General features: G+C 39.2%; 1 protein-coding gene across 13 annotated transcripts in view; it reads right to left on the bottom strand.

Moving 5' to 3' along the window:
* Positions 1-25,175, bottom strand: part of fbl (pantothenate kinase 3 fbl) — a 42,614-nt gene that overhangs the window by 6,024 nt on the left and 11,415 nt on the right. For 5 of the 13 annotated variants that reach the window (XM_076181395.1, XM_076181429.1, XM_076181427.1 and 2 more), the window contains exons 2-7: positions 11,515-11,665; positions 7,484-7,692; positions 6,966-7,139; positions 4,615-4,785; positions 4,178-4,431; positions 1,391-1,526 (exon numbers count right to left, since the gene is read on the bottom strand). In XM_076181395.1, the coding sequence (XP_076037510.1) occupies positions 1,391-1,526; positions 4,178-4,431; positions 4,615-4,785; positions 6,966-7,139; positions 7,484-7,692; positions 11,515-11,665 (1,095 nt within the window). Of the gene's footprint in view, positions 1-1,388; positions 1,527-2,338; positions 2,503-4,177; positions 4,432-4,614; positions 4,786-6,965; positions 7,140-7,483; positions 7,693-11,514; positions 11,666-11,809; positions 11,958-14,902; positions 14,995-16,369; positions 16,517-25,175 lie in introns of those variants that run through there. The other 8 variants (XM_076181442.1, XM_076181390.1, XM_076181396.1 and 5 more) reach the window with 7 other exon arrangements.

A 25,175-nucleotide genomic window follows, 5' to 3' on the forward strand; every position in this document is an offset into this window, starting at 1 on the left:
AAATAAAAGAAATATCAGTACTTTTATTTCATTAAATCACTGAGATAATTTTCTGTATACACCCTCTAAAAAAATCCAGTACTATAGTTTTATAAACATTATATACTTATCTTTCTTACTCTCACTCACTAACACTGAGTGAGAGAGGTGAAGGTGAGGCAGAGAGCGGGGGTGAAAAGAGGGCTGGCAGATAGGGTTGATGAAGGAATGCTGGGATGGTTTGGGCATATGGAAAAAAACCAGTGAAGAAAGACGAGCAACGAAAAGTATGTGGAAGGCAGAGGTAGATGGAGGGAACTTGAGGGGAAAACCAAGAATGAGGTGGATTAGAGGGGCACTGGATACAAAAGGAATGACTGTCAAGCAAGGATGAGAAGGGGGCAACAGATAGGTGTGAGTGGAGAGTGGCTGTGAATGGAAAATGCAATCGTGTGGCCCAAAGGGATTTGTTCTTGTCTCCTTTGCATAATTAACAAATGAATGAGGTTAGGGGGGTTCCTATATGATGAAGTAATAGGGAAGTAAACAAGTTTTGGCTGTCAGGCACTGTTTCTTACTGCACTGCCCCCGACCAAAGCAGTGGGAAAAGAATAGGGATGATCCTTCATTCACAAGAAGTTAAAATGGGATGAACAATGGATGGGTGTGGGAAGGGTGTATGCTTTGACTCAGCCATTCCCCTTGTAATGGGGAAAGGCGGAGTCATCCCCCCTTATAAGGGGGGTAACTGAGTCAAAGCACACATTCACTTCATACACATTAAAACCCAAGTAATGTCCTTCCCGCCTCAGCACCTAATGGAAGAAGGGTCATCCATCCTTGTCCTTTGCCACATTGCTCAAGTCAACCAATCAAGTTGTTGCCCCAAGTCTCTTCTGCAGGAGATCCACATCTCCTGCAAGGGTCAAAACCAATGCAGTGAGGCACAGTGCTCCCACCACAGCAGGGCTTGGCAGCAGGAGTTAGTTTACCCCCACAACTTCATTATATGAAAACACCCTCATAAACCACATAAACTACTTTACAGAGAACACGAGAACAACCCTTCATACCACACCATCCATTCATCAGCTCCCTCCATTCATTCTTATCTTTCACAATCTCTTTTCCCATTTTTGACAGAGATTCCTCGTGTATTCAAGACCTTCCTCACCCCATCCATCTATCTCATTTTCAGTCTTATTCTCAGATTCACTCAATCTGCTTCTGCTTTCCACTGTTCCATTAAATTGAGCTTCTACTGTATCCAGTTATATGGCAACCTGCCCATATGGGACTCACCATGAAAATATAAACAAATCAGTAATTGACAAGCAACAAGCAGAAGTTCAAGACTGATTCAATGAAAAGATCACAGTACTACTACACGAATATACAGTACAACACAAACCTTTTCAATTTTTTCATTGGCGGCCACCATTCGCACAATAGATCCAATATTGTTTGTAATGGTGACTAAAGTAGCACAAGCCAGATCTTCCCGAGAAACTTTATCTCTCTTTTTTGCACTGTTCATATGACCAAAACTGAAAAGAGAAAACATACATACATACATACATATACCAAGGCTTTTTCCCCCTTACAAGGGAGGTAGCCAAAAAGGAAAAGGCATAAAATCATTCCCACCCATTCCACCCCAGAATACACTCCACACCCCTCCACCCTCCCTCACATCTTAGCACCCCCTGGATGATGGGTCATCCCTGCACCTTGTCCACTGCCCTGGGTCAGAAGCAGTGTCGCAAGATACAGCACATCCACAGCAAGGCCGCTTCATTAAATCGGCGACCCCCCCCTCTCCGTCCCCCCATTGCATAAAAGGAGAAGACGGGGAGAAATCCCTTCGGGCTGCATCAAATTTTGCTCACACATACTACCTCACCCCCCATCCACCCGCCCATTCCACCTCATGCAATCACAACATCATCCATATACAACCATTCTCCATTCACCTCTGTCTTCTGTCCTCTCCCGTCCTTCCTCAACAGACATTCCCCTCTTCCCCAAAGCCGCCTTCACCTCATCCATCCACCTCATCCTAGGACGTCCCCTCATGTTCACTCCCTCCACATCTGCCTTCCATACCTCTTTTACTAGTCTTTCTTCACTCATTCTTTCCATGTGTCCAAACCATCCTAATATTCTTTCATCAACCCTATCTCCCAGCTCCCTTTCCACCCCTGTTCTCCTCCTCACCGCCTCATTTCTCACTCTATCTAGCCTAGTAACCCCCATCATACTTCTCAGACACCTCATCTCGAACACATTCAAACTCCTTCTCTCTTCTTCTCTTATCTAGTTAATGTACACATTGGAAGTTGACTGATCTTATAATTACTTCTTTCAATTTAGTATAAACACGGACAGTTCTTGTAGGGTACTGAAGTGAAGCTCACTGGGGGTTGCTTGCAGCCTATGTTCATCTCAAAAGGCATCTGACTCAAGGCATTGTGGGGTGCTCTGGAATATTCTGCAGATCTTTGGGGTTTCTTTGAGTTGGAGCTGGGCAGGAGCACAAGGATGAGCACAAAGCACATTTGCACACATTTGTACACTTCTATATATTTGTTGCACACTGCACATGGGATGAGATATCTTGCATAATTGTGCTTTTGTGTATGAAAAGGCAGGTGTGCAAACACAAAATTATTTGCACGCAATGACGATTCAGTTTAATGTCACAAACTCCCCCTATCAGGAGACCAGGATAGTACAGTGAGTCCTCCTTTTACAGTAATTCTTTAACCCCTTCCATACGGTGCCGCACACGTAGGCGTCATGGACTTAGATCTCGGTGGCAGCAGCTAATGCCAGCCGTACGACGTGTCATAATAATACTCGCATCATAAAATATAGTCACCGCTTATATCGATCGTTCTCTCTTCACCCGTGAATTTTGATAACCATAGAAAATGCGATTACAAAAGAATTAGAAAGAATCTCATTATGGAGGGGCGACTACAATAAATATAATCAAGACGCCGATATGGCAGCCTCGCGAATACACTCGCTCCCCATGACGCCTACGTGTGCGGCACCGTATGGAAGGGGTTAACCACTTCCATACGGTGATGCCTACGTAGGCGTCATGAGGAGCAAGTGGGTACGCGATGATGCTGACATCGGTGTCTTGATTATATTTATTGTAGTCGTACCTACGTAACCTCCATTCTCTCTAAACTGGCTTCATCATATTTTCTATGGTTATCAAAATTCACGGGTGAAAGAGAACGAACGATTGAGCACTGACTTTATTTTTTCATAATGCGATTATTATGACGCAACATCGCACGTCGAGCAGATAATGCTGCCAGACGTGCGATGTGCCCCGGAGTGAAGAGATTAAAATCCGGTAACTTCACAGTTATAGTATTTGGTAATTACTACCCTCAATTTTATTTACAGTAATAAAAATTCACAGATATGGTATCCGCTCGTGTTTTGGAGTTAAAATTAGATATTTTGAAGAGGAAAGAGCAGGGAGATGGTACATCTGCCATAAGTCAAAACTTGGGTTCAGTATACAGTAATTTAAATTTGCGGTAAGGTTTTCAGGAACGCATATGTACCATATAACGAGGACTCACTGTACCCCTGGCAGCAGGGTTCAAACTGCCGTCACCTCAATCTCCACTGCAAGCAGCAACACTCTAACCCACTTGGCTAGTGAGCATCCAAGACAACTTTTTGACACAGGAAATGTAATGCAGTATACCCTTACTATATACGGTACTCGCTTGCTGCCTGCCTGGACTCCAACTGCCTCCACTCCTGACATCAGCCGCTCTAACCCAATAAGCCAACGAACATCCTAGTCTATTATACTTACCTTATTGTAATATTCAGGAAAGGAGTAACACTTCTGGGGTCCTGTCTATCTCTACCCAATTACGACACCTAGTTTTGAATTCACTCTTCTCTTCATGCTCTAGTTGAAAATTGTATTCTCTAAAGTTGTTGCAAGTTCATACATTAGATCTTGTAAAAGACACTAACCATTTTCTAGCTTTCTTTATGTTAAAATTTCATGTCATAAATAATTCTCTACCTATGAAACAAATCCAGATAAGTACATACAATGCCTTCAGGATATGATTTGCTGTCTATAAAACTGTTGTGTTTACAATACAAAGTATAACAACACACTACAAAGCAAACTGGCCATAATATCTCTCACCTTGAAGCAACTATATCACCACTTAGGCCAAATCTTGCGTAGTCTCCGCCATAAATGTCTCTCACCAACTTGTCTACTTTTTCATTGTTCCCTTTTGCAGCCAGCTCAATGGCCTCCTCAAATGTTCTGCAGCCTGTTAATAGACAGCATAGTCCAAGGAAGGTGCCACCCCCCAAACTAGTCCCAGAAACTCGACGATAATTGTCAGGGCCATCTACAGCAAGAATGCTCACCCCTGACCCAATGTTCACAACCTGAAAAGAATAAAATTCTATACAAAGTTGTCTTTTGTTAAGAAACCATAATTTTTGTATAGATATGCATTGTTAAAAAGTAGAATGCAACTTTTGTTCATGAAAAATAACACTGAAATAGCACCTACAATTTAAATTACCAGCAAAAAACTGAAAAGTAAACAAACAAAATATGATATTCACCAAAAAAGGGTAAGGATCGCTGAAGTCATACATAATTTTCCGGCAGAGAGCTTCATCTTTTGGATGTTCAAAATAATAACATTCACTCTCTGCATTGTTGTCCTCAATATATTCAATTCCTCGGATCAAGCAATCAAGCTCATCAAATTTGTGCAGCGTCAAATTAACTTCCTAGAAATGGGGAAAAGAATTTTTTTTTAGCTATATATCTATTTACATACCAGATGCTTCTTCCCTCTTACATGAGAGGTAGCCAACCAAGGTATGGACACATCCTCACCCATTTCACTCTTACATGTCACCTATTTGTTTCCAACTAACCCCCCAAAAGTTTTGCCAGTTCATTTTTCTATGAAGCTATGCATGTTAAAAAAATACACAAATTACTGTTGCTTATTGATCTATTTGTACATATACATACATACACCGAGGGCTTTCTCCGCCTTATAAGGGAAGTAGCCAAAATCAAAGGCAACTGATTACCTCCACGAGGATTAAACTTTTTATGCCTGGAATGGGTGGGAATGGTTTTTATGCCTTTTTCTTTTTGGCTACCTCCCTTGTAAGGGGGGAAAAGCCTTTGGTATATGTATGTATGTATGTATGTACTAACAGTAGAAAATAAACTGAGTCAACTAAACTCAATGGCCATGAAGCACTGACATCCACTGATGAACATCACTTACGAAGAGTTTCAAAGGGAATCATCCATGCTGCCACTACTGGCAACAATCTGTTAGCAGATGACATTACATCTAGCAGTGGTGAATCAGAAAGCAATGAATACTTTGGCTTCTCACACAGCTCTTAATTTCTAAGTTCATCTATTGTACTATTTGCGGATGAGAAAGTACTGTCATTTCTACACAATTACAATCAGACCATGAATGGTTTAGGAAACTATCCTCTCATAAAAAAAAACCTGTTCCTTCACTAAAATGCATTACCATCTTCAGCATCAGCTGAATGATTGATCTTATTTGCAGAAATCACCCTGACTCCCAAGAGAAACTTTCTTTCAGACAAAACTTTAGACTGGTTTGATTATGATCTGAAGCAACCATAAAATTGAGAAATAAAAATCCCTTACATTTATGTTTGTCTCAATCTTGATTGTTAGCTATATTACTCATACGTAATTATATAACAAGTAGCCAAGTAGGTCTACAATGTTTTGCTAGATGTGATATGCACCATAACATCTATATTCTTTTGATTTTATCTAAAAACAGGAATATCTACCTATATACCAAGGGCTTCTTTCACCTTATAAGGGAGGAATATATACATATATACCAAGGGCATTTTCCCCCTTACAAGGGATGTAGCCAAAGTCAAAGGCATAAATCCATTCCCACCCATTTCATCTCCACATACTCCACTCCCATTCACCATCCCTCCTTCCCTCTTTTCTTGGCTCCTCCTGGATGACGAGTCATCCCTGCATCTCACCCACTGCCCTGGGACAGAAGCAATGCAATACCCCATCTGGGGTATTGACTGCATGTTACTGCGAGGTTAAAATTGCTCAGTAGCATGCAGCTGATACTTTAGGATCTATATGAGGTGCCCCTACGGACCAGAGCCACATATTTTGTCTGTGATAGAGGAAATCTCTATTCATAGAGAAATTATGCTACTTTACTACAGTGCAACTCTCCCTCCATTATGCTGTTCCCCCATTCTTAATACCATCCTGTACCACTTCTCTGAATATACATTTCCTTTTTTACCAAACCCTGTGGCAGGGGAGGAAGAGCAATGCCACCAAGTGTTCCCACTTCAATCGCAAAATGTGACAAAAACAGGACGGGGATAGGACTAGGCATCCTACTCTCTGTAGTTCTTATGGGGACATTCCTAAAAAAAATAAGAAATTTTACTTTATTGACCATTTGGAATCAAGTTTAATAGGAGAAGAGTGGAGGAAGTGGAGAGCTAGTATTCAAGGTCATATGAAGCAGGAAATGGAGAAATGAGGGGGTAGCTAAATAACAGTAATGTAAGCTGGTAAATGCCTGACATAGGAAAGACTAAGAGCTGGAGATGAACACCAAGAGAAGACAGTATGGATATGGGTTCATCCCCATGACATTTAATGGAGCAGGGGCTTTGTGTTTAAGAGAGACAGAAAGGAAAGGCCTAAACCTAGAAGGCCTCTTGTCCTTAATATGGGAGGTAACCAGCTAAGGCACACATCCATCCTACATCCACCCAACACCCATTAGTTTCCCTTTTCTCTTTGTTTCTTGTGGATGAAAGGTCATCCCCACTCTTCTGCCCCATTCCCTGGGTCAGAGGTAATGCAGCAAGATACAGCAAACACATTAAAATGTAGAAATTAATTTTACCTGTCTAAAATCTTCTTCAAACTTGTATGCGCCTCCGCCAGTAGCACAAATGGTTGATGCTAACATTGCCATCCCTTTGTTCTGTGCCAACTCTAAGAACTGACCCATCTCACTTGTCGGGAACCGGATGAAATGTAGAGTTCCTTCCCGTCCAGCAACCTTTATCTTTTCCATCTAAGAACATCCAAATATGAACCAGAAGAAAAAGAAAAAGAAAAAAAAAAAAAGTGAAAGATATCTACATATATCTTCCCATATAAGAGAAATAATAGTACAAATATTCAATAAACCAAAAACAGTTAATGGAATCATTAGAAAGTAAAAATAAAATCAGTGTTACACATGTTAAATTAAACTGGAAAACAGACCAATGGAAGGGCAAATGGTATACATCTAAATAAACTAGGTCAAGTGCACATGAAGGTCCAGAGGGAATGATGTCAGCTGTGAATCTATTTAGTACATGGAAATGGTCTCCAGAGTGAAAGGAGACCACTTCAAACTGAATATTTTTGTACCTGAAGATGTGCATCTCTTGTCCCTGTTTCTCCATATGCTGAATTGCTCTTGAGATATCTGCGTATATTCTTGATGGTCTCTACCTCGCTTGCTTCTTCTGCTTCACTTAAATCCGTTGGTTCAAAGTATACAAGTTTGGTCAAAGTGCCTCCAATGTCCATTCCAAACCATGGCATGGCTGTGGACAATGTGAATAGTTCAAGCTGATCTATATGAAAATGAAGCAAGGAGTAACATTACATACATGTAGCAATGGCTCTTTCCCCCTTACAAGGGAGGTAGCTTAATTCAAAAGGCACAACTCCATTTGCACCCACCCCACCTTCACCCACTCCACTGCTACTCACCACCCCTCCCTTCCTCTTTTCTTGGCTCCTCCACCCACTCCACTGGATGATGATGTGATGCATGGAAGGGAGTGGTTATGTGCAAATGATATTTTGACATAGCCCGAAGGGATTTTTCCCTATAATATTGCATAAAACATAATATTTCTATGAGGCAAAAAGGCTGTTTTATTTTTTCCTATCATTATTCAAGCAGCTGTTACCTACAAAACAAGGTGACTAGACATGGAAGGGGACCATCTTTCGCATCCCTTTCATTCACACTACCATCCCTTTCACTTCTTTAAACCACACAAAGATCCACCTCATTTTCCCAATAAAACTTTTGGTTCATCCCCTGTGCACCCTTCTCATGAAATAAGGAGATAGAATAACCATGGGGACAAAAACAAATAAATAAACAAAATATATCTATGTACCAAGGTTTTTCTCCCCCATATATGGGATGTAGCCAAGTCAACATCCACGGACCACTCCCATCCTTTCCTCCCTTATATATTAGCTTCTCCTAGACATAAACAAAATAATTATAATAATAATAATAACAATTGTGATCTGGTATTTTAGCTGAATTGAAAAGGATGAAGATCATCAGTAAGAAATAAAAGAGTTGATATGGCAAAAATCTTTGGACTTGCTCGGAAGTACCAAGTGAGGCACATCACTCCAAATGTGAGATGCGTACTCTATACCAGGATGAACAAGTCTCCCTGTAGAACATCAGGTGAGCCCTCATAGAGCTATGGGTAGCATTCCTATCTCAAATGCAGGAGACCTGGGTGTGATCCCAGGTAGGTGCCCAGTAATTGTTCAAATTACACTTTTATGGCTTCCTAACCTCTTCCCACCTCATCAGTATGATTGAGCCAATTACATTGGCTTCAGATTCCATTCACTAGCATACTAAAACTCACCATCCCATTCCCATACAGTGGGAAGTGAGAAACCCCTGGTAGAACAAAGTCCTGTTAGTTGCAGCAAGCCGCTGTTTATTTTTTTTTATGTTGTTGTTGGGTCACCTTCCCGCCTGGCCACGGCTGTCAGGATCCAACCCATTTGCATGTTCAACATTTCTCGTGCACTTCTCACCAAGAGGCCATCCAAATCACCAGGCCAAGTGTAAGAGTTCGTGTACTATCAACTTAAGGTGCCGACACATTAGGTATTTCCCACTAGCATACTACTTGCTTTTGTTACTTCATCTGAGTAAAAACGACTTCGGTTACAATCTTTTGTTTTTCAAATTTCCAAATTACTCTTGCATTGTATAATGAGAAACTGAATGATGAACTATATACATACATACATATACCAAAGGCTTTTTCCCCCCTTACAAGGGAGGTAGCCAAAACACCAAGACATAAAATCCACTCCCACCCATTCCATCCCCACATACTCCACTCCCATTCAACCCCTCCCTCCCTCTTATCTTCAACTTCCTTCTTTCACACACCTTCTCAAACTCTATCACTAACTTCCTCAATCTCTCCTCTCAATGCCAACACATCCATCTTCTTACAAACATACTACCTATCTCTTTCCTTTTACTCTCATCTGTACCACATCCACACACATTAAAAGACCCAAACCTTAGGGTTCTGGTTGGAAAACTCCTCCCAGACCCTTTTAAGCCTTTCTTTTTTTTTAAGAACGACCCCTTTGAGGCTACAGGGAGAAGAATGCCTAATCCTATCCCCATCCCATTTTTGTCGCCTTTTACAACTTAAGTGGGAAACACTTGGTGGCAGTATTCTTTTCCCCCACCACAGAGTTCAGCAAAATAAGAAAATAAATATTCAGAGACATGGTACAGGACAGTAACAAGAGTGGGGGGACAGCATAATGGAGGGACAGTCGCAGTATAATAAAGTATCATCATTTCTCTATGAATAGATATTTCCTCTACCACAGACAATATTATGTGTGGCTCTGGTCCATTGAAGCACCCCATATAGACCCTAAAGTATCAGCTGCATGCTACTGAGCAGCTTTTAACCCCACAATAATGATGAACTACAAGAAGTTAATCTTATATGAATGTTTGACACATTGATGAGATACTCTTACGGAAGTCTAGAATATTGTAACCAAAGTCGTTTCTACTTAAAAGTATAGCAAAAGCAAGTAGCATGCTAACCATAGTGTGCGGCCACCTAAACTCTTTTTCCTCCACTTTTCAACATACATACATATACCAAGGCCTCCTCCCCCTCCCAAGGGAGGTAGCCACAAAGGGAAAGGCACAAAAACACTCCCACCCATTTCATCCCCAAATACACTCCACACCCCCCCCACCCTTCCTCTCATCTGAGCACCTCCTGGATGATGGGTCATCCCTGCACCCCGCCCACCGCCCTGGGTCAGAAGCAGTGTCGCAAGACACAGTACATCCACAGCAAGGCCGCTTCATTTAATCGGCGACCCCCCCTCTCCGTCCCCCTTTGCATATAAGGAGAGGACGGGGAGAAATCCCTTCGGGCTGCGTCAAAATTTACTCACACATACTACCCCACCCCCCAGCCCATTCCTCCTCATGCAGTCACAACATCATCCATATACAACCATTCTCCACTTTTCTTAGCTTTTCAACATAAGAAGAGCTAATAACCTGAACAATGACTACATCACCAGAGTTGAGTACAGGATAGAGAAATCAAACAAAGGTGCAATCTTCACATGGTTTAAATGGATTTGAATGAAAAAGGAGAGAAAGGTGAGAGGATGTTCCTCTCCCATGGCTAACCACCTCACTCTACAGGCAACAGCTATTTGGAAAAAATAAAGAGTATGCACTACATGTATGTACATACCAATGGCATTTTCCCCTTTGCAAAAGGGATTGATTGAGTCAAAGTATATCTTGATTATTTATGAGAGAAAACTATACAGGGAGGAATCCGCAATCCCCTCACTGCCCCATTTATATGACTTTTATAACATATACAAATATTGTGGCAACATTCCTATTCCCGGCCTTAGAAGTGTGAGGAAAACATGAGGTGGTGTCCTAAAAGTGATCAATGAATCAATCTCTTGTCTCAGGTCTCTCTTGCAGGAAACCCACACCTTCCAGGTGTAATTGTTGCATCTAAGGTAGTTTGTTTCTGTAGTCAGGCCTATTCTGAGCTGATACTATCTTAGTGCCGGATGTTGACCCTAACACAAGTGTGCTTGTGTGGTTCTTGATTCTCTTGGGGGGATTTTTCTGTGGGGCTGATATTTGGGAAAGGGAGTGGGTATCAATGGAGTAGGAAGTTTGTCAGTTGGTCTTGCAGTGTTTGTTTTGTGACCTTAATATAAATATGCTTTTGCATGGATGTATTGTGTAGTACAGGTAGTAGGTTGTTGAAGATGTCTGAGTAGTGTGCTGCTGGTGTAGTTTTTTTTGTTGCATTCAGCTGATTGTGTTTGTGATGTTACTTCAGTTACCTGAAGGCCGCAGGTCTTCTGCAAGAGAGACCAGGGGTAACAGTTTGATTGACTGTGATGTAATGAGATGGGTGAGCTGGGTTGAGGGCTCTTGCATAGAAATAGTCATTTAGAAGGGTTATCAATACTTTGAGCATTACAAAGTCCAAAGCAAACTACTTTTAAGTCTGAATTATCGAGAAAACATAAAAATAATGTTCAAATGATTCAGAGCTGCAAAACTGATCAAGTGCATACTTCCACTGAATACCTACGTGGAAGACTGTCTTGAGGTGAGCAGTGTCCATTGCATCCATTAACTTCTGGAACTACTTTGTTCTTGGGAATGTTGCTATGTAAGGCTATGGCAGGACTATCTGACTGCTGGCTCTCTATCTTGTGCTGATCACCACCTGGCATGGCTTCCTAATATAAACAAATAAATAAATACATGAATACACTGAAATGTAAATGAAGAAACAAATATATGTCCTCTATGGTTGGATGGCCAACACTCAGCTGAATATACTAAGTCAAAATAAAATATACAATGAGTGCAACTTGTTTTACCATTTCAGTTCAGAAGGAACACCTTCTAGAGAATAAAACTGCCTAACACTTGTTGAAAGTCTACAAATCAGGTCATTGTGTGTGCATGTGTTGAGTGAATGGTGTTGCATGCAGCTTCACTTCTTCATATTTCAGTCCACTGCATCTCCTATGTGATGAATGAGGAGAATGAAAAAGTTACAGCAAAGGACAAGATACAGAATTGAAATATATGAAAGCTGGGAAGGCACTTGGGTTGGCTGGATGTCATCTGGACTAATAGTGGAGTAAATATAGTGGAATGGCTGGTGAGCTTGTTCAATGTGTATCTATAGGAAATGTATCATAATATTGGAGGAGAGCATATATAGTTTTGGTGTGCAGGGAAAAGGGGAACACATGAATGTGTAGTTATTTTAGTGGGATCAATCTGTTTGAGTGTGGTTACGTGTATGGGCATGTGTTAATTGAAAGGATTAGGATGGGAACAAGAGGAGTGATTGGGGGAAGACCAGTATAAGTTTAGGAGAGGAAGAGGGTACTCAGGTTGTATTTGTAGGAAGACAGGTAGGAAAGAGATATTTGGCTAAAGGTACAGGCATATTCTTTGGGGTTTCATGGACTTGGAAAAAGCATATGCTGATACCTTTTGTGGAGTGCTGCACATCTAAAGAATAAAGAAGAAGTCATGAAAACAATCAAAAGTTTTTACATCCAGAAGTGTATGGATGCATGAATAACTGCAGCCTCAAATTTCATTGACTGAAAACCCACATCCCCACAGTGGCTGGCAATGATCCTTGGGTAATAGTTGCCAATTGATAATTCTCTTTATATGAAAATGTGGAGGAAATAAATTGAAGTTGATAGTGCAAAATCTTGGGCCCAGCCCAGAGACTAAGTACCAGCCACTTGAGGTTGTACCTCCAGTTGGAAGTAAGGGGATTGACAAGTAGGTATCAGGGAGATGATTTTCTTTGCTATCCATCTTGCAAGCCTACCACAAGCAGGTGCCCACCACTAGTCCCACAATGAGGACCATAAATCTCAGGCATTGGCTATTCACCCTATGACTTCTGACTTAAGGCACTACAGTAAGTCCTTGTTATACGGTACATATGCATTTCTGAAAACCTTACTGCAAATTTAAATTACCATATACCGAACCCATTATAACATGTAATAAGATATGGCAGACATACCTTCTCCCTGCTCTTTCCTCTTCAAAATATCTAGCGGATACCGTATCTGTGAATTTTTCTTACCGTAAATAGAATCGAGGGTAGTAATTACCAAATACCGTAACTGTGAATTTACCGGATAAAGAATTACCGTATAAGGAGGACTCACTGTATTCATATTTCAAGTCATGTATTATGTTTTTGTGTGTCTTAATTCAACAACTGGTAAAAGAGATCATTATAAGACATTTACTGCCTACAGTTGATGTTGGTGAAATGACAAATGAAGTTTTGTATAATTTTCTGGTTGGAGGTTCGACATTCTATGACTTTGGTTGTATCAATCAATTAATCAATCAATTTGCTACCCAGGTTCTCTCTTACAAGAGACTTGCAGCTCTAAGGCCGGCCACACATATGCAGTTTAAACTGACAGTTACAACTGTTCAGTTAGAATTGTCAGTTGAAACTACACGTGTGGGTATCTCAGTATCACTGAGATACCCACACATAAGCAGTTTCAACTGACAGTTATAACTGAACAGTTGTAACTGTCAGTTTAAACTGCACGTGTGTGGCCGGCCTAAGGCAACCACCCTCGGCCACCAGTTCAGTTCCTGAGTTGCTTAGTGATGATATTTTGTAGTGCTGTTCAGAAGGGCTAAATGTAGAGCATTGTAATGAGATGTTCTGTGTCTTCTGTAAGATGGCTGGGGGCATTGGAGCCTGTTGCCAGACTGATTCTGTGGCAGTACTGTTTTTATATGGGATAGTGACTTAAATCTAGTTGAGCCAGTGCATTTCTTTCTTGTCTTAAGACTGAACTTGTTGGGTTGATTTCTGGGAAGTTGAAGTACTGACTGGTTCTCTACTGTAAAATATTTATTTTGTGATACATGTTTTTGAATGGACACATTGTGGAATATTGGAGGCAAGTTACATAAATGTGTGTGTAACCTACTGCTGGAATTGTTTTCACCTAGCATTCAATGGGCTGTGTGTGACATGGCTTGACTAAAACAGCACCACATAAGCCAGTCTTTCCTACAGAGGAGCATATGTGGTGTGAATGATGGTACACAATTCTACACTAGAGCTCACAGACCCTTGTACCTTTCACACCATATAAAACATAACATAACATAAGAACATAAGAATAAAAGAGACTGCAAAAGACCATAAGGCCTACACTAGGCAGCTCCGTATCCATCACCACCTGTAACATGGTTGCAGACACACGTACATCAGTATACATTTTCCAGCTATTTTTCAATCATGTTTCCTTATCTGTACACTAAATGTACTGGGATGCTTGCAACTAGGAGGTTTCTTCTATAGAAGCCAGATTTGGTAAGAACCAAGTAAGATTTGGTATTAAGCTTGATAACTGGCCATATACTATCTAGAAGACCTACTTTTTCCTAATAAAAGAAAACATATTATTCATAGGCACTGGCTTTTGCATAGGTTTTACACTCTTCCAACTACAAACATATTTAGTCATGGACTTGCATATACAAATAATCATAAGTAAACAAAAACATACAATGTAGGTGGAATCCAAACAGTGAACAGCACCAAGGGCTTTCCCTAACTATATACTATGAAGCAAGAACCAATGAAAATCAAAGCAAACACCAGCAGAGTAGTAAGCATAAATCCTAACATGCATGGACAAATGGAGCTTTGTATAATAGGTAGGAGCTTGTAAGTCCTCCCAGGTGATTCCACTATGGAATTCTTTTTCCACCAAGGTAGTGGATGCTCCTTCCTTGTCAGTTTAAATCCAAATTAAATGTTCTTCATTCCTAACTTGCTTTTCAGTCCATGATTGCAAGCATTGCTCACTTTGCACATTACATTTTCTTTAGTGAATCTAGAGCCTTTTATTAACAGTGCACACAAGCCATATCTAATGCCTGTTTCACAATACCTGTCATAGTTCCATTTACTTGAATATTAGACATCATATGTGAATGGCAATGCAGAGCTATCGGGCCAGTTCCTGCTTCATTGATGGTTCGCATCCCTTGGTGGGCTTGGCCCTACCAGGCGAGACAGGCGAGATAGATCTATAAGCCTTTCTGTCATCCCTGTTCCATTATCATTACTAGAATATAAGTATTGAAAAATCTATAGGGTAAAATCCCACCAACCTTTAAGAGTATTAGTATTTTATCAACCATAATCAGAACTTCTATCTTTGAGGATAATACTGCTCTGAAAAGGTGGAATCATGGAAGTGGCGAAGGAAAGATTTAAGGATGGTAGCAAATAAAGGGATAGCAAAAGTTAAAAAATTATCAGCTTTTTTTTTTAGAAGATTAATATCCAATTAAGAGAATGAAGAATGACTTGATCCAGAGATGCCAATAGTCACTAAAACATTACCTGAATAAAACATTCTACCAATATTCCATACAGGGAACTTTAAAAGACAATATATAGTGCTAACACTAACAAATCTTAATTAGAACTTAATAATGTATACCTAGATAATTGAAACATATAAGATTTCTACCTGGTTTTGTGTATCTATGCTACATTAGCATCAATCATGGCAATTGGTATACCAATTTCTATGGTTACATATCAGGGTTACTGTATGTCTTTATGTTCTGGGTTTGCATGAATAATTCATACTACCAAACAGGTTATGGATTTCAAACAAATATGACAAGGAGGAATTAGTATGTCATTCTTCTCAGACTACTAAATAAGTTATAGTACGAGCCATTTGTTGGTACACCACATGAATTGGTATTCTCCTTTCGTATCCATTTACTCACCAGTAACTATGAGTGAAACACACTACAATATCCACGGACTTATCCTCATTGTTATTTGTTACTTGTTTAAAATTTCAGCTGTTTAGGTCTAGTTCTCTTACCCCAGTAGCGTACTTACATTATGTACGACAACAATTTATTTTCCAATCATTATCAAATCGGTTTCTTTGCGAATAATACTTTTCTTTACTAATAAAATATTGAAATAGTCAAAAAAGGAAATGACCTTATAAGTACATTTATTGGTGTCCAACAATGGTACCAAACAACGCATAAAACATCCCTGTATTCAATAAAAAAAAAAGCCTTGAAGATAATCCGTAGTAGTGAGAACACATATATGAAACACTTTCTTTTTCCTAACCACTGCACAGCAAAAATAAAATTAAAACATCAGTCAATGCACTATAATTAACATTTCAGGGTAGCAACATGCATACATAAATTGTAGTTCGTGTACTTTAATAACTGTGCTAAACAATTAGAAAACAGCTGATCGAATGCCGCACCGACTGAACCTACGCAAGACAACACATCAATATATCAAACAATTAATATGTGCACGATCAAATTGTGTGAATCTGACCATGAATTAATATCATACTACTTACAATTCAATTCCTGTCCTTTTACACAGGAGAAAAGGTTGACAAATGAGGCATTCATACGCGTTGAGATTTAGAAACCCGGAAGGACCACCTCAACATCTTCGTCTGCTCAGAGGATTCAGAAGGTATACGACTACTCGAGTAAACAGATGACTCGCGATAACGGAGGTTAATCTCTTGTGATTGATCAATTATTACATCAGCTTAGTAGTCTGGTGTAGCTTACCATAAAGAGAATGGTGTACATTTTATTGTATGGCAATATAAGATAACATATGAAAGACTAAAACTAGAACTGTAATGAAACTAGAGAACATATTGCTTTCATGTTCATAGTTTAGATAGTTAAGTCATTAAATATTCTATTGCGTATACGCAACTAAGGTTAGATAATATAAGGACAGGGCCGGTTTAAGGAGCTGCGGGATCCGCAGCACAAGGAACAGCGGGGCCCCCCGCATATATATATATATATATATATATATACATATATATATATATATATATATATATATATATATATAATATATATATATATATATATATACACACATATATATATATGTATATATATACATATATATGTATATATATGTATGTATATATATGTGTATATATATATATACATACATATACCAAAGGCTTTTTCACCCTACACAGGGGTAGCCAAAAAGAAAAAGGCATAGAAACCACTCCCACCCATTTCATTTCCTATATATTCCATTCCCCTACACCCTCCTCCCTCCCTCTTGGCCCCTCCTGGATGACGGGTCATCCCTGCACCCTGTCCACTGCCCTGGGTAAGATGCAGTGACGCAAGACGCAGCACATCCACAGCAAGGCCGCTTCATAAATTCGACGACCCCCCTCTCCGTCCCCCCATGCATAAAAGGAGAAGACGGGGAGAAATTCCTTCGGGCTACGTCAATTTTTTTCTCATACAAACTTCCTCACCCCCCATACCCCACCCACTCCCCCTCATGCATCACAGCATCATCTATACACATCCCCTCTCCATTCACCCCTATCTTCTGCCCTCTCCCGTCCTTCCTCCACAGACATTCCCGTCTTTTGTAATGCCCCTTTCACCCCATCCATCCATCTCATCCGAGGACGCCCCCTCATATTCACCCCTTCCACCTCTGCCTTCCACACTTCTTTACTAATATTTCTTCACTCATTTTTTCCATGTGTCCAAACCATCCTAATACTCCTTCATCAACCCTATCCCCCAGTTCCCTTTCCACCCCTGTTCTCCTCCCCACCTCCTCCTTTCTCACTCTATCCAGCCTAGTAACCCTTATCATACTTCTCAGGCATTTCATCTCAAAAACATTCAAACTTATTCTCTCTTACTCTCTCATGTTCCATGTTTCTGCCCCGTACAATGCTGTTGGCACAATCACTCCTTCATACAACCTCCTCTTAGCATCCATTCCCAGATGTCTATTTCTCATTACACTTTTCAATCCACCAAGGCATTTACTCTCTTCTCTCAATCTACATTCTACCTCCACCCCCACTCCTCCCTTTCCTGCCGTATTCGCACCCAAGTATCTAAAACTATTCACTTCCTCCAGTCTTTTACCCTTAATGCTCACTTCCAGCCTGCTGTCACTCTCTCCCCTTGTACATCTCATCACCTTACTTTCACCCACATTTATCTACAGCTTCCTTCTTTCACACACCTCAAACTTTGTCACTAACTTCCTCAACCCCTCCTCTGAGCCTGCTACAAGTGCAGTGTCGTCAGCAAACAACAACTGGCTCACCTCCCATTTTTCTCCATTTTCTTTAGCCATCTCCAACCCCTGACCCACTACCCTTGCATTCACCTCTTGCACCATCCCATCCATGTAAAGATTGAGGAGCCAGTGCGACATAACACATCCCTGACAAAGTCCCACCTTTACCTCAAACCATCCACTCTCTCCATTTCTAATCCTAACACATGCTCTACTACTCTCGTAAAAACTCTTGACTGCTCTTAACAGCTTTCCTCCTATCCCATATATCTGCATAACCTCCAACAGTGCCTTCCTGTCTACCCTGTCATAAGCCTTTTCCAGATCCATAAAAGCCCAAAAAACATCCTTACCTTTTCCTATATCTTTCTCACATATCTGTCTTACCACAAAAATCTGATCTACACAACCCCTACCTGTCCTAAACCCACACTGTTCCTCACCAATTACTCCCTCTCTTCCTCTCCTAATCCTCTCAATCAAGACCCTCCCATAAGCCTTCCCAACTACACTCAACAAGCTGATCCCTCTGAAACTAATACACTCACATTTCTCCCCTTTACCCTTGTAAAGCAGAACTATACAGGCACTCCTCCAGTCCTTTGGCACTCTACCCTCTCTTAAACAAACATTGAATAACCTCACCAGCCAGTCCACCATAACTGTACCTCCTTTCTTCAGACATTCTGCATGGAAAGCAATTAAAATCAGACAGAGGAAAGGAAGTGAAGAGAGAACAGATTTACGATACCTTGTGGTTCCTAACTCTGGCCTCTCTCACATGCTTTCCAAAACGTTGAGACAGACAAGACTCATCATAGTAAATGACACAGGGAAGAAAATAGGACACTTGACCACCAACAGAACCAAGACGAACCGTGACAATAGCATCGTTTACAAAATTCCCTGCAAAGGATGTGACTGTGCATACTACGGAGAGACATACAGAGGACTTAACAACAGACTCAGGGAACACAAAGTGGACATTAGACACCACCGAGAAACCAACGCTCTAGTTAACCACATTGACACAGAGGGACACTTACCTAACTGGGAGGGATCCACCATTCTAGCTAAAGGACTACACAAGAAACAACGGAAAATAATTGAATCACTTTACATTGCCAACCACAAAAACACAAACAAGAGAACTGGTGACTTGAAATGGACAAGATCTACCGCGACACTTGCCCTACCTTCTCCAGCTTTCTTCCTCTTCTCTGACGTTCCTTCTTGCACCATGCTACCTTGCTTCACTTCACATGCTACCAATTCACATATCCCCCAACATTGTTCCTTCACCATTTAATATTATCCCCAACTTTTATCATGATTATTTTTCTTTTTCTTTTAATATTATTCATTTCTATTTATTTTCAACACTATTATTATTATTATTATTATTATTATTATCATTATTATTATTATTATTATTATCATTGTTATTATCATTATTATTTTCATTTTTATTATTATTATTACTATTATTGTTATTATTATTATTTTCATTATCATAATTTTTATCATTATTATTATTATCATCATTATTATTATTACTTTTATTATCATTGTTATTATTATTATTGTTATTAGTGTTGTTACTAATATTATTTAAATATTTAAATTTTCATTTTTATTATCATTGTTATCATTATTATTGTTATAATTACTATTAATTTCTTTGTTATTAGTGTTATCATTTATATATTATTATTTTTATTATTATTATCATTATTATTATTATTACTTTTATTATTATTGTTATTATTATTGTTACTATTATTATTTAAATATTTAAATTTTCATTTTATCATTGTTATCATTATTATTGTTACAATTACTATTAATAATTTCTTTGTTATTAGTGTTATCATCATATTTAATTGTAAAATTTCATCATTGTTACGTTAGCCACAATGTAATGTTCACACTCGTCACCAACTATGGTAACACGAGGAGGTAGTGAGGTCCACCCCATGTATATAATGCCCACAGCCCGTTTGTAAACCCATTCCTTTGAAAAAGCATACCTGCGAAACTAGTCAGGAATAAACTCAAGACTAAGACTCCTGCGTTTCCTACTCCGCTTACGTCAACCTGTCAGAATGTCTCAACATATATATATATATATATATATATATATATATATATATATATATATATATATATATATGTATGTATGTATATGTATAAGGAGAAAGAATGTGTATATATTAAAAAAATTGCTTCTGGACAACATTCTGCAGCCACTTTTCTTACCAAGTTGAGGGAATGGGCATAACATGTAATATACTCCGCAAATTTACACCTTTCCTTGAGGATGGCCCGTAGTCCGTTGTATTTACTACTCATGTTGCATTGTCATAACTCTTGCCTCTACAATCCCTGATGTCGTTTTCCCTTTCTTTAAAAGAAAGTTAGTAAGATGTCAGCAAGATTTGCAACACCATGTCCTTCCATCTCCAAAAACTTAATCAATATTTCTACTGGTCCAGAAGGCAACGCGTCTCGCACAAAGTAAGTTGGTCAATATGTGCCAAATGTGGTGTTGATTCCGTTGAAATTGAATAATACTTGGGCTTTTTATTTTCACTGATTATTTGGTCAAGCATCTTGGCTCCGATCAGAACAATAAACTCTCCACACATATCTTTGGGCAGATATGAAATATGACCTTTCCCTTTGTTCCCATGAGCATGTATGTGCTCAGATAGAAATGGGTCAAACTTGGCAAGTAGTTCTAATAATCCGATGTAATTATCATTCTTTGAACACCCAATAGTTTCATCACTTCCACGGAAAGGGAGACCTCGTTCTGCTGATAACTTTATAACTTGTACGACACGATCAAGCACTTTTCGCCTGTACTCTTGTTCATTTTCCATCTATTTGACAAGTCAACACGTTCACCTTTCTTCTTCCGAGCTAACAAGGCAACAATAGGTTTCTTTTGAACAGTACTTTCTTCGTGTGGAATCAGTCCAGTGTTAGCATTCTTCCAATCATCAAAACCTTCATCGGCAAACTTAGAAGGGAACTCTAGGCTCATAACTTTGCATGGAAAGCTAAATAGGCAGCCTTGGCTTGGGTGAGTAGCAGAGCCAACTTTTTTCTTGTTTACAATTTGTAAGTTTGTGAATCCTGTTAAAGTAAGATTTCTGAAAAAAATCTTGTTTTATTTTCACTTTTGAAGTGTCTTTTGGAGGAAGTAAACTCAAAGTCTTTATTTTGACAGTCCTGGCTCCCTTTAGCAATCCAGTATTCTTTCAAAACCTCATCAAATTTTGGTGGCTACTTTTTTATATCAGTGGGAATTTTTTTTTTTTGTTTTCCACATCTTTTGACTCTGGTGTTGAATCAATGGTTTCTATATTTTGCTCTTCTTCTCTACTGTGTACCACTTTTTCGGTTTCTTCCAAATTATCATCCTTGAAACTGTTATCCTTATCATACTCGGGTGGTTTCTTGACCTCAGCTTCAAGTTCAACAACACTTTCATCAACTGATGTTGAAGGATGGGAATGTCCACCTTGATGTTTAGATGTGCCAGTGTCAGCCAGTGTCACTAGGTTTTATCTTGAAGAAAATAGTCAACTTTGGAATTTTGGACACACCAACTCTCTCCCTCTTAAATTTATCCTCCTTAGCTTTCCTTTTAGCACCACCAGACGGGTAACTGCACCCAAAATCTCGTTCACGATTTGCCATTAAATTTTCTGGAAAAATTGCCATAATTCAAAAAGGCTTTTACATTAAATTTTGAAAGGGCAAACAATATACAATATATATATATATATATATATATATATATATATGTATATATATATACATATACAACATATAATGTATTAAACATAATATATAGTATATGATGCGTAAGTAACCACTAGGAAAAGTAAACTAACGAAGCAGAGCGCTTTCGTATAATTACATCTTCAGTGCATTTGTGAACAACACACGCTCCTAGTGTTTTTATTGCATATATATATATATATATATATAAATACATATATATATATATATATATATATATATATATATATATATATATATATATATATATAAATACCTACAAAGTAATGTCGTAACACATTCGTAAAATTCAACAAGAACCCACTGTGTTGGATAAGAAGAAATGAAATAGATTATATCCATATATTTTGATCACGGACTGTGATCTTCTTCAGTGGAATACGAAGAGGATCACAGTCCGTGATCGAAATATATGGACACCATCTATTTCATTTCTTCTTATCCAACACAGTGGGTTCTTGTTAAATATATATACATATATATATATATATATATATATATATATATATATATAAACCAATGATTCAATATATACAATAAGCCAGTTATTGCATATTGCATAGCTTGCCAGCAATGCAATATGCAATAACTTAAATACAACCTAACATGACCTAACAAAACTTGGCTGAGTATTTAAGTAATTAATCTAAGTAATTAAGTTATTTTTAGACGGCGTCACCCGAAACCTCACTTTTCTCACATTTTTCGAGCTGGTTATACAGTAAAGAAGAATTTATCTAGGAATTTTATATTTCATTATGGCTCAATGGCTTAATGGCTTAACACCATTAATGGCTTTCCTTACATACATACAACCTAACCTAACATAACCAAACTTGGCTGAGTATTTAAGTAATTACGTATTAGACGGCGCCATCCGAAATATCAATTTTCCCACCTTTCCCGATGCTGCCTATACAGTAGAGAAATTTCCCAGAAATTCTATATTGTATTATTCTGGGTAGTTATTTATTTGTTTATTTATCTATTTATTTCTTTATTTTTAATGGCCATGAAAAAAGCTGGATATTTTCAGACTTTCTAGGGCAAGCATGTAAAACTCAAAGTCCCCCTAGGGCCACATTATTACGTTTAAGTTGTCATGGGGGCCGCACTTGCTTCATTTAAAATTATTTAATAAAACGTCGTTAAATGCAATTTATTAGACAAAATTATAGACAAAATAATATGCAATTTATAAAAAACAAGGATCACTAACAAAGTTGTGAGATAAATTGGCACACTTAAGTAACACACAACAATGCACAATGAAACACACACAACCGTCCGAGACTGTTTTCACGCTACAATTGAACCAAGTACCAGAGCATTTGAAAGATTCCTGCTGCGTGCGTTCGGCGCTAACAGCTTATCATTGGTTGAATTCGAATGATTGTCGGCTTCATGTTTGTATACGTCTGTGTGCATATGCGCTTGCGATTGCTCATATACTCTAATGAGTAGTTTTTCCAGAGCGCCTCTACATTCGGATGCGTAAAATTGATGCGACTATTTGCATGTGCATAAGCATTATTTTAGATTTACTAAATCAATCGCTAAGTCTATTGTTAGTCTGTTAATTTTTTTATTATCAGACTTATTATACAATGTTCTAATGAAATGTTCTATATTTCTATATACTAATATAAAAACACAGGAAAATTAGTAATTATGTTGTCTCGGGCTTCTGTGCCTAAGGGGAAAAAATCATTATCACACATACACACACACACACACACACACACACACACACACACACACACACACACACACACACACACACACACACACACAGATATATATATATATATATATATATATATATATATATATATATATATATATATATATATATATATATACACATATATATAGTGTGTGGTGTACACATGTACCCCACACATGCTTGTAGGTGCTAAGTTAAAGTTGAATGGTAGTCTGACCTGACTCGACGCCCGAAGGCTAGGATGGGTCATCCCAATTAGGTCGCGTCTAGTCAAGGCGTCAGATCGGGCAAGCCACTCAGCCGACTCAGTCAATCACCGTCTGATATTCCATCTGCTTTCTGTTCAGTAGCTCGTCGCTAGGCCTTCGCTAGGCCTTCGCTAGGCCCCCACGTGTGTGTTAGTGTGGGGAGGGGGACCGCACCATGTCAGTCCTTAGGGCGGTGTACAAGTATCCACAGAATAAAGCGCTTAGGCCACACCGAGTGTCAATCGCCCTCTACGTCACCTTTGCCCATACGTGCTTTATGTGCAACTAGGTTAAACCGGCGCTGTTAAAGGGAACGTTTTCCTGCTCGGTTGCATCATTTTTACTTCAGTCGAAAACAAAATACTGTTAGAATTAAGGAAGTGGACCGAAGGAATACACAATTATTTGAGTTTTGCTTGAAGATAACTTATTTACCTACATAAAGATATTGGGAGTAAAGATAAAAAAGAAAGAAAATAACTGACAGATCAATCAGTGCACGGGCTCCGAATCAAGGGCAGTGGGATTGAAAGGTATGTTGTCATGCTTAGGACATGTGACCCGTTACACAATCAGTTTAACTTTGACTTCCGGCCGTACGTTTTTTTATTTTTTTATTATTATTATTTTTTTTTTATTTACCTAATTGCAATATACATGAAAGGAGTTGCACTTGTTGACTCTAGCCTCCTTCTACAACCATCATACCTCCCCAAGGCAGTCGTAGCTCCTCTTGGGGATCGGTGCCACCTGCGTAGAGCCGGTGGCCAGGGCTAAGGACAGAGTCCACCTGGCCAGACTGCGTTGCGGCCACCACCCAGCACTTCTAAGCTACCAGAAGAGGCTGGATGACCGCATTGTGAGCAGCTGCCCAGGATGTAACACTTCACCCCATACCATACAACACATAATGGGAGACTGCATTATGCACAATCATGCACGCAAACAACACAACATACACTCTATAAAGGATTTGTGGGAAAACCCAGTTTCGGGTGTCACGCAGTGGCGGCGCCAGGAGGGGGCTTGGGGAGGCTTTAGCCCCCCCCAAAAAAAGTGGCCAGCACCCCCATTGGCCCCCCCAACTGAAATGAGCAAATTTAAAATTTAAAACACTCATTGAAATAATTTTATTAAGTGGAATTTTTAATTACCAGGGCTAAAGATTTGTCAGCCAACAGTGCTAGCCCTATCATTAACCCCCTCCCCTTCTGAAATAAGGATAATATATGTGTATTATCATATTACTATTAGCCCCCCCCAAAAAATTTGCTCAG

Source organism: Oratosquilla oratoria, chromosome 3 (assembly GCF_046742065.1).
Source record: "Oratosquilla oratoria isolate Oo_2021 chromosome 3, ASM4674206v1, whole genome shotgun sequence".
Classification (NCBI taxonomy): Eukaryota; Metazoa; Arthropoda; class Malacostraca; order Stomatopoda; family Squillidae; genus Oratosquilla; species Oratosquilla oratoria.